The sequence below is a fragment of the Aptenodytes forsteri genome, unplaced genomic scaffold (assembly GCF_000699145.1).
Source record: "Aptenodytes forsteri isolate BGI_AS27 unplaced genomic scaffold, ASM69914v1 Scaffold49, whole genome shotgun sequence".
NCBI lineage: Eukaryota > Metazoa > Chordata > Aves > Sphenisciformes > Spheniscidae > Aptenodytes > Aptenodytes forsteri.
In genome coordinates this window covers 4,235,538-4,245,972 of record NW_008795125.1, presented here as the reverse complement: position 1 = coordinate 4,245,972, position 10,435 = coordinate 4,235,538, and the positions used below count along the sequence as shown (strand labels likewise).

Genomic DNA, 10,435 nt, shown 5'->3' with positions numbered 1-10,435 from the left:
CTTGGAACCAGCTATCTAGCTCCTTCTCTGCCTCCCTGATGTTATGCAGCCTTCTCACCGCCTCCTGCAGCTCAGCCACCTGCGGCAGGAGGTCCGCCACCTGGGCACACCTTTTGCAGGTGTGCCCAGACCAAAGCTACTAAGACTTGAGAGTGTACTTAAAATTAAATAATTTGTGGAATTAGAGCCAAGATACCTACCTAATCTTAGAATTCTATAATTTTCTTTAATGAGCTTTTGAGTCAACTCTAATATCCTTCTGATAGCCAGAATTTGAATACCTTTCCTACAGTTTTAATTTCCTTTCAAAATAATAGTCGTTGAATACTAAAACAGAACTACATTTATATCATCCAACTGAATTTGATTAAGCTTCCCAGAGCTGAAACAGTAAATCTGGGATCTGAATTTCAGAAACTTTGGGACCTTGTCAGAACAGTACAATTTGTGGCATTATGCTGTGCAAGTTTGCCACTGTATTATATACTACACTATCGTATAGTCAAGGTAAATTCATAAAGCATGTTTTCCAGTCTAAAAGGAAACCACTACATTGAAAGTTCATTTTCAGATTATAGTTGAAAGAGATGGCTAAAAAGTAATTTTCTACCAAGGTCTCATAAAAGATGAATGAAACCAAAATGAAAAAAAAGACTGATTCATATTTTTCTGGAAAAAAGATATTCAACTAACTTCTTTTAATATTTTTTATTGCTATAGTCTGATATAGGGCTAAAAATGTCAGCTGCTAGACATCAAAAAGAATATCCCATATTTTCAATATAATTGTTCTATGAACAGAAGTGAGTCACATGACTGTAACAGAAGGAGAAAGATATGGGGAATATTTTTAAATTTTGAGTTATTTACTAAGAAAATAACCTCGAACTATACAATTTAATCTCTTAAATATATCTACATAGAGCTATCTCAAAATTTTATAACTTATTTTTTGTGGAAACCAAGCACTGCAATACTAACATTTCCCCAATTTAAAAAAAAAAAGCGCACTTGGCCTCCCAGAATTCTGAAATTATCTCAAAAATTGTGAAATCTTAAAATAATACAGCTAGGGCTTCTTTTTTTTTATTATTTGCTATACGCCATTCACAAAACCCATACAGACCATTCTTACCGCTTCCTCAGCACGGTCACCATTCGCAGTGAGATAGGTCACTCTGAACTGCTGAACATTGTAATCTGAAATGTCCCATATCACCCTCAGACTTGAGGTTGTTTCATCATCTATAACAAGGTTTCTGATTCCTGTTCGAAAAACTAAAGCCAAAAACATTTAATTACTATTTGCTCAACTCTATTTTTAGATTTAAAATTGTGCTAATTATCACCAAGTAGCTGCAAGCTCTACTGGTCATGGTGGGTCTGCAGATCCATGGTGGGGCAAACCCATACAGTTCAGTCATACTTGGGCTTAATAACATAAAAACTGTAACCATTTAATAAAATAATAGTTATCCTATACTGCCACTAACATATATTACCCCATCTGCTTTGTTTATATTACTCAGCTTATGGAGCTTTAGAATAATCAAAACTCCACTGCAGCTAGAATGCTACAGAAGATAAATAATCCAGAACAGTTGTTCCTTAAAAGTCAGTTTTCTAATTCCAGGGAAAACAAACAACACTCAAAACTAAATAAAATTCTGAAGAGTTTCCAAGCTCATATTTATGAAGAGAAAGAAAAAAAGGGAGCTGAATTTTCCAAATTAGTCTCTGTATTCCTGTGTAATACCGCTGGTATCATTCAGAGTCCCTACCCTGTGTTATAGGTTGGCTCCTCATCCACACATGACATGTGCAGGAAGCTGGCCACACGCAGAAGGGTGGTGCAGGAGCACGACAGCGTTCACCAGTGATGTCCCTTGCCTGGGGTCTACACCTCCACAAGATCTGCTATGGCAGTGTGCTGACTGCATGGACCATCAGGAACTGGGACCATCAGGGAATGCTGACTGCATGGACCATCAGGAACTGGGGTTATCAGCTCCTCGGTAATAACACAGCTCTCTGCCCCTAGACCTGGGTGTGCTTGTGAGGAGCCTTAGCTCTTTGCATTTGCTCTGTTTACCTGCTGTGGTGGGCTTAGAAGTTCTGGTACTGGTAGTAGTCACCGTGGTAGGTATTGCGGTAGTCCTCGCAACTGAAAAACAATACTCAGCTCACTAACAGTTCAACAAGACATGGAAGTCACAGTATTTGTCTTGTATTTCTAACTATGACAATGAAACTATGTGCTCACACCTACAAGTATCCCACACACTTCAGGCATTTCAGAGACTACAAGGGAACTATTCATTTACTTTACTTTAGGCACATATATTTGCAGGATTAGCACTTAGATCTACAGATAAGACATAATTATGAACTGTACAATTAAATAAGAATGCATAGAGTTCCCCACATTTCTGGCTGAACTATGCATAATGACTTCCACTTTGACCATTTGTTAAGGTTGTCAGATTTATTAAATTGAAAGCTTTTTAAGGGTGCTTCACTTCTGTCCACATAAAAACCAGAAAGTACGCTCAGCAACACTGGGCAATATCAGCATCATTTGGATGGGTAAGGGCTTCTTGTCTTAACAGAAGGTTCAAGATTAAGCCTGCAATTAAATTACTAACAATCAAATAAATTTTTGAATTTACACATGAAAGATATAGTTGTTTACTTAACCAAGTCACTATCCGTAAAAAAAGAATGGATAGAGCAATCTACCTGAAATGCTGGCCACTGTTTCGATTATAAACTATAAAACACACTGTACATGATTTTCAAGTTTTATCTTTGTTACTTCCATGTTAATATCACAGGATGCCTGTGTAAACTTTTTGGACCATTATTTCAGCCAAGAGTGAGTTCACCTCTAGTGAGTATAAATTACATAAATAAGAAAGAAAAGGGTATAATGTAAATGAAAAACATCTTAAATGAAATTCTTGTAAATTATTTACTTTAAAACATTTAACCCCCCAAAAAATCTAATATATCTTCTCATAAGGAACTCTGTTCAAAGACTAAATATTGAAATGTAGGATGGAAGAATATCTACCCAGATCCAAAGGTTATTAATACCACAGCTCAGATAGGGAGCCAAACCATCATTTTGATTCAATGCCATCTACCACATAATATTAAAAGAGAAAAGCAAAAAATACAGTCAGCAAAGCCCTGGTACTAAACCACCACATTCTTCAATATTATAGCTACCCAAAGATGGACTATATTTTAAATAAAAGACATGCATTAAATTTAAATCAGTTATCTCTAAAAATTACAGTCAAGAGTTTGTCTTACATGTAGCTCCAAGAACAGCAACAACTTCACTTTCACTTTCATCATCAAAAACTGCCAGCAGAGAAACTTCATATTCTGTGTTGGGCAACAAACCCTCAATAACATGACTGTCTGTGTCTCCATTTATGACAACCTAAGTAACACAGCAAGATTAAAGAAAATCAGTTCTGCATTTGATTAATTTATATGAGTTGACTGAAATGAAAGAAGGAAAATGGATTCTCCTTTAAAAATAAATGAAATCTACACTCAGATCTGCCCAAAGAATTTATTAGCTATGTTGAAATAAAAAGTATCACAGAGTACATCTGGAAAAAACACTGTTAAGAATACTTAAAATGTATTTTATTTTGTGAAAAAACACTGTTAAGAATACTTAAAATGTATTTATTATTTTGTGGCTAGCTTGATTATTCTAATGTGTAGTCTTATACTTTCACTAATTAATTGCTAAAGCTGACCATATGCATTTCATTCGAAAACCACTAAAATTCAAAACATTCATCAATGAGAGCAACATAACAGGGTAGATTAATTTTCATTCATATTTCTACCATTCAAGCACTGTTATGACAAATGTATTCAGCATCTCCACAGCCTTACAAAATGCTGTTTCGATACCAGAATTATAATCCGAGTGACAGTTCCACACATCTGAATGCAACTTGAAAGAACATTTGCTGCAGACTTGGGGATTAGGGGAGATGTGCTGATGAGAAGTTTGCTATATGGTGTGATGTTTTAAATAGTAATTTACAGCAGTTAGCAGAAACAGTGAATCACACTTTATTCTTTTAATTACCATAAGAGATTTCCTGAGTTGGTCTTGAGGAAGAGGGACCCATAAAACAATCACAGACCTTCTGAACTCAGATACAAAAAACAAAAGCAGAAAGAAATGAGCTGGGGCCATGCCTTCTATAACTTCAAATAATGAATTAGGCACCCCATGCTGCACACTTTCTGGCACAGATTTTCTTGGGAAAATTTCAGAAACAAGCTTGAGTGAATCTAGCTGTATACTAAGTAGATATAAGTAATACCTTCCTTGCCAATTTCCCAGAGCCTCTAGTCGTATATCAAATCATTATAAAATATCTATACATAGTTTCTATCTTACCATAACTTTGGCATACTTTCTGAAGCATAACTTCTGCCACCCTCCACTCCCTGCTAATTTAGCCCACAAGAGAAGACCACAAAAAAAGAAGAACACAAAGTGCTGAACTTTCAAGTGGAGAGGACAAATAACAGAAGCAAGAATAATAACAAGCACACGAGTATAACAGCATGCATTCTCTACTGTAACGTAGAAATAAAAGGTCACTCTTAAATTTATTCTGGCTCTTTAGCACTAACACCCCGCTAAATGCTCCTCACCCATCAGCAGTGTGGGTGAAGTAAGCCGAGAGGTGTGTAATCCTCACCACCACCCCCTGACCCCACTCAGCTAATTGGCAAGTTGGGTCTTGGGAGGAGGACAGAGGGAGTGCATGTCGTTTCTCTGCATGACTGATCACTTAGCTGGGAAAGAAGCTTAAAGAGGCAACAGCCTGGAGGTATTGTGCTATCCTAGGCCTGACCCCATTAGAGAGGTCATGCAAGGAGAAGAAGAAAGCAGCTCGGGTATTTTTAATATTTCAACGTACTAAAATATTAGGGCCTCCAGCAGTTCTTAGTGAATACAATGAACAAGTGGAACCTTAACAGTTCAAATATTTCTTGATCATTTATTCTCACACTCAAAAAACACAGATATCATAAATCTCACTTAAAAATGCACATGGTTTAAAGGGATTCACTGACAGCTACTCACTAGAACTTAAACAGAAACAAATCAGTTCATCTACTGCAGGAGAAAATGCTAGGGGATGACCTGTGTCCACTCACTCATCTGCCAACTCCTTCTTTTCCCTGTAATTTCTTTTTTTGTGTGACTACCTCTCGCTAGGTGAAAGGGAGGAAAAAAAAAATCGGGCTAAGCTAAATTTAGAGAAAAAATGCCACATAACCTAAGCTGAAATGACTGCTTTCTGCCCTAATGGATGACAAACTGATGCATGAAACCTAGGGCACTGAGTTCTGTACCCAGATAAACAGTTTGCAGATGTGGCCTCTCGTTACAGTGCTGATACCAAGAGAACAAGATGTTTGAGAGAGTCATTAAAGATTGAGGAGTACAAAAGAAGAAAGACGGGTGGAAAGACGGGCGGAAAGATGGGCGGAAAGACGGGCACAGGCGGAAAGACAGGCGGAAAGACAGGCGGAAAGACAGGCGGCAAGGGAAAGAGGAAATGAGACAGACTACAAAAGATGAAAATTTGGGAAAGGGAGAGAAAGTGTCTGTCTTTTTGTACTCAGAAAAAAAGAATAAACCAGGAAAAGCTAAAGGGATGAAAAATCATTTAAAAATTCAGACTGATGAAAATGGCACTATGGAGAAGACACAAGAGCCCAGATCAAAAAATACAGCATGAGGGGGAAAAAGAGAAAGAACCGTAAAGAGGAATGAAGGAACAATCTGATAAATTAACTATGTGTAAACTTTTCCCTTTGTAACATTACATAACTAAGGCTTCACAGGCAATTTTACTGTGGCCAGCACTTTAGACAAACGTGGAGCCTTAACTGAGGATATCGCTGCTCTGGCTCAGCTACCGTCATCATCTTCACAGCAAAGTGAAGAACATGAACCTCTAAAAACTGAAGTAACATCAAACAGCAATGCTAGTTCTATGGCACATTACAGATTAGATTGATTATTCACAAAGAAATCTCTTCTTTCCTCACTTCCTCTTCAAAAAGAAACTGGAATATTGGTTTGATTTTGGTTTAGAGAGCTTTGCAGTGGGGCAGATTTTTCTGTAAGTCAATTTGCCATATTTAATCGGCAAAAGTTGCAGCATAGGTGTCCTCAGAATGGAAGTCTCTCTTCCATTTCACACCCTCAGAAAGTCAAAGCAACTCACCTCTTCAGATTCCCCCCCGTCCAAAGGAATCCATGCCAATCTGTAAAAAGCAATATCTGAGGAGGTGGGCTTCCAGCTGATCCTAAAACTATCTGTCGATGCTTCATCAATTTCCAAATGCTGGGGAGCTGGAACTCTTTCTGCAAAATATTATGCAAAAGAAAAGTGAGAGTAAATTATTCTCTGAGACTTGCATAGATGGCAATGTCAAGCACGTACCATTTTACTTGCAGTTTGTTACAAAGCGTATAAATGGGAGGCAGATAACAAAGGCACTACAGATTCTTTGCACACTTATTTGCACTTAGGGAAGTGTTTTTGTAGTTGGGGGAGGGGAACACGCACAACACATGCTCTTTATCTAACTGAACAAGCCTCCTTGTCCTCTCTCCACTGGAGGAGCTCCATGGAACCCTCACTCCCTCTCCTTCGCTCAGAGCTCTGTGCACCATGCTCTTTTCTTTTCCTCTACCTCAAAGCAAAGTCCCAATCTCCGCCCTTTCCACAGACTCTGTGTGCATTTCCATTTGCAGTTTGCACATAGGTATCAACCTCTTGTTCCATACATGTATGTTCTCCTTCCTCTTCCACCTCATGTTTCTCTTTCCTCCCTCAAAGTCCTTCTCTTCGTATTGTTATGTCCGAAAGCATTGCTAAGTGTCATCAGCCATTTGTTTAATACACAACTTGCAGAACTACAGTTACAGAAACTGTAACTGTGCTAAACAGACTACAGGAGCCTGTTATATTTCTATATTTTCTCCTTCTGGTGTTCTAGTTTCTCTGTATGTTTATAAGGTTCTACCCTTTATTGCCTAGATAGTTCACTGGTTAAATGTATGATTCAAAACTCATCACACTTCAGCTGGAGAGACAAATGCCATCACATTGAATGATGCTTCAGAAAACTGGGGAGACAAACACTTTACTACCTAATTGCAATAAAAGATGCTTTAAAACAGCTGATTGTTGAAAGACTTAAGAAATGAACCTTATCCACACAAATGTTTTCATGATGTCAAGAGATTACTCCCATGAGTAAGGATGCAATTGGCCCCATAATAAGGGAGCAAAGAAGCCTAAAACTCCAATGAAAATAACAGAAATCATTCCATATATCTGAATTCATAGCCAGAGACACTTGCTGTTACTGGTCTTACTTTCCAATAAAGTAAGAGTATGAAAATTCTTCTTGGAAAGCCTTCAAAAGTTCAGCAATACTTACTTGTGGTAAAGCTGCCAGTAAGTGGTTCAGATTGTCCTTCATCGTACAGGGAGAAAATAGCAACAGTATACTCTGTAAGGGATGTCAGACTTTTTAAAGTATGGGTTGAAACACGACCAACTTCCACCTAGAGAAAGCATAATTTGCAATAGATATTGATCATACACTTTACATTATCAGTGTCTGAAATTCTGCTGGGTAACAATGATACAGAAAGAGAATGTCATGTAATTAGTAGAGAAATTCTGTGAAACTATGAACAAGTATTAATTCAGGTCCATAAAAGCTTACAAAAATCAATTAACATAGACGAACTAGAGAAAAAGGAAAATTTTGTTTATGACAAACTAGGGAAAAGGAGAATTCAGCCTTAGTAAGCTTAACTCACTAGCTAACATATCAGCACGGCATGTTCAGGAACCCAGAAGGGGAAGGAACTTTTTGGGCTATTGAATCCAGTCCCTTATCACGGGTAATCATTGCATAAACCATTATGTTTAACATTTGTCAAGAGAAAAGATGACAGTTTCATCTGGTCTCTATCCAGGCTGCAGTTAACATGACTTTGCCGGGGATATAAAATTCAAAGCTGTATAAACTGACAGTTTATTAGTCAAGTTTTATTCAGTGTCATGTTAGCTCAGCACCACAGGGGAAACGCTACTGATGCAAAGCAAACAAAAAAGTGCCACCTGCTCTTTGAACAGACATAAAGGAAAAGTTGAGAGGTAGATAAAAACCTCCTGAACATTCACTCACACTACAAAGTATATTACCACAAGCCTGAGATGTTCAAATACCATTGTGATGAGTACAGCCAGACGTATTATCTATACTAAGGGTAATCAACAGGAAGAGGTCAAGTGATTTCTAATTTAAATTTTAAGGGACCTAGCAGAAAGAAAAGACACAAACCATTGCACAGGTATGCTCTCTTCTAAGCTTGGGAACAGTTTCTTCAGGTTTAATACAAATATTCCATCTTGTATGGATGAAAGGTCAGATATGTCCCAGAAGAAACATAATTACACAAAACTACTATTAAAGACTTTTTTTGGAGGGCTAAGTTATCCATGAAAACTTATTTTATAAGGGATCTGGCCCGTTTTAATAATTGGACCCATTTACTGCAATTATTTTTTTTAAACTTTTTCTGCATTTTTTCAGATTTCTGTATTAATATCATTCCATCCAATTTTTCACTCTATCACAGAATTCATGCTGTTAAAAGCTATTTTAAAGCACCTTCAGTAACAAGGCATAACTAAATATCGCATAAGTAAATTACTAAATGCAAAAGTCTGAGTTAGAACAACTTAGTGTTATCTTATCATTCTGTTCAAGCCAAATCCTGTTTCTAGGAAGTGAGTTTTCAATATATAATTAAAGCAATAAGTGTTAAGAAAATGTGGCAAAGCCTTCAGACAGTCTTTTTGAATGAGCTTGAGTCCATGACGTATCATATATCGAAAGTCTCGTTATCTGGACTGAATCAAGAATAAATATTGCCATACCATACATTTAGTCAAGATCCTGCACCTACAAACCATTGTTCACTTGAGTAGTTTCCTTCAGTTTACGTGCGCCAGCAATGACTGTTCTGGTATGTAAGAAGTTCAGAGTACTGTCCCCCACAGGTATGATCCACTCCAAATGTATACCTGATATTAAGCAAACTCTTACTTGCACTAAGTTTCAGAATTCTGTAGCAAATCTTTTGTTACAGCTTGCAAGGTAGGTTTTGTTTATAAAAGTCACCCTTAATAATTACAGAAGTTTGGGAAGGTCTGAGATTGGTTAAGGGAAGAGAGATGCTAATAGCTTACCTCATTGGTTTCTGTTCCATCTGTTTTAACGTACATGATGCGATAGCCATTTACATTTTTGGAAGCAGGATCCCATGTTAGCATAGCACTACTGTGTCCAACATCAGAAAATTTCAAGTTTGCTGGTGGACTTAGAGGCACTTGAAAAGGAAGGAGATAAAACCATGAAAGTGATTCTAGGTTTTAGCTGTGAAATTTTTCACGTCTTGAAAATAAACAGCACATTTTCCATTCAAAAGTATATATCACCAAGATTTATATTAAAAGACCTACATCAATGGAGCTACACAAGTACTTAAAGGCAGGTAAAATGTCTTAGCTCTTTGCTGAAACAGAACTTTCAGTCTTGCTAAGTCCATCTCAGCTAATACTGAAAAAGAAATTGTGCATGTTTTCCATGAGTATCCCAGCAAAAATATTTCATGACAGTAGTATTATCCCAGCAAAAATATTTCATGACAGTAGCATTTTAGCAGAAAACTTTCTGAATCCTAAAAGTCCCTGACATAAGGGTAAGTTTGTCCAAAAAGCATAACTAGCCCAGAAGATCTCCAAAGATGCTATTTTTTTTACCTCTGCTTAACTTTTTCTCTTTTATTACAGAAAGAAGCTGTTTCCTAACAGCAACCCTGGTTAAAGCCAGTATATACTACATATTCCTTGACTGTCATGAGCTGAAGGAAAACGAGGTCATGCAAGACAGTCTCAGATTCCATCCACTTTTCTGTCACACCAGAGAAAGCAATCTGTGCTGTCTGTTTCTGAGCAGTATGTTCTGTATTAGCCCAACATCTGCTCATTTTCTCTGAATTGTGAAACCTTTCTTTATCCATCCTGCCTTCACACACATATTCCTCACTAATCCATGTGGACAGATAAATATCAGCACTTCAGAAGCTGTTCCCCTCACACAAGAGCACATGGGAAAAAGCAAAAGAAAAAAACCCCATATATTATGTGGGATCTTTAGCCAGGCCATATATCGACTCAGAATCTGCAAGCAAACACCTAACCAGCTTAGGAACAATCAAGTCAACTTGGCTATGAGGAAAGAGAAGATGGGAACACATTGGAATTGTATTAGATGGGTTTGCCAC

General features: G+C 37.4%; 1 protein-coding gene across 1 annotated transcript in view; it reads right to left on the bottom strand.

Moving 5' to 3' along the window:
- Positions 1-10,435, bottom strand: part of COL14A1 (collagen type XIV alpha 1 chain) — a 124,819-nt gene that overhangs the window by 68,303 nt on the left and 46,081 nt on the right. The window contains exons 13-18 of the mRNA XM_009277215.2: positions 9,339-9,478; positions 7,513-7,639; positions 6,288-6,427; positions 3,319-3,451; positions 2,093-2,164; positions 1,136-1,278 (exon numbers count right to left, since the gene is read on the bottom strand). Coding sequence (XP_009275490.1) covers positions 1,136-1,278; positions 2,093-2,164; positions 3,319-3,451; positions 6,288-6,427; positions 7,513-7,639; positions 9,339-9,478 — 755 coding nt within the window. The remainder of the gene's footprint in view (positions 1-1,135; positions 1,279-2,092; positions 2,165-3,318; positions 3,452-6,287; positions 6,428-7,512; positions 7,640-9,338; positions 9,479-10,435) is intronic.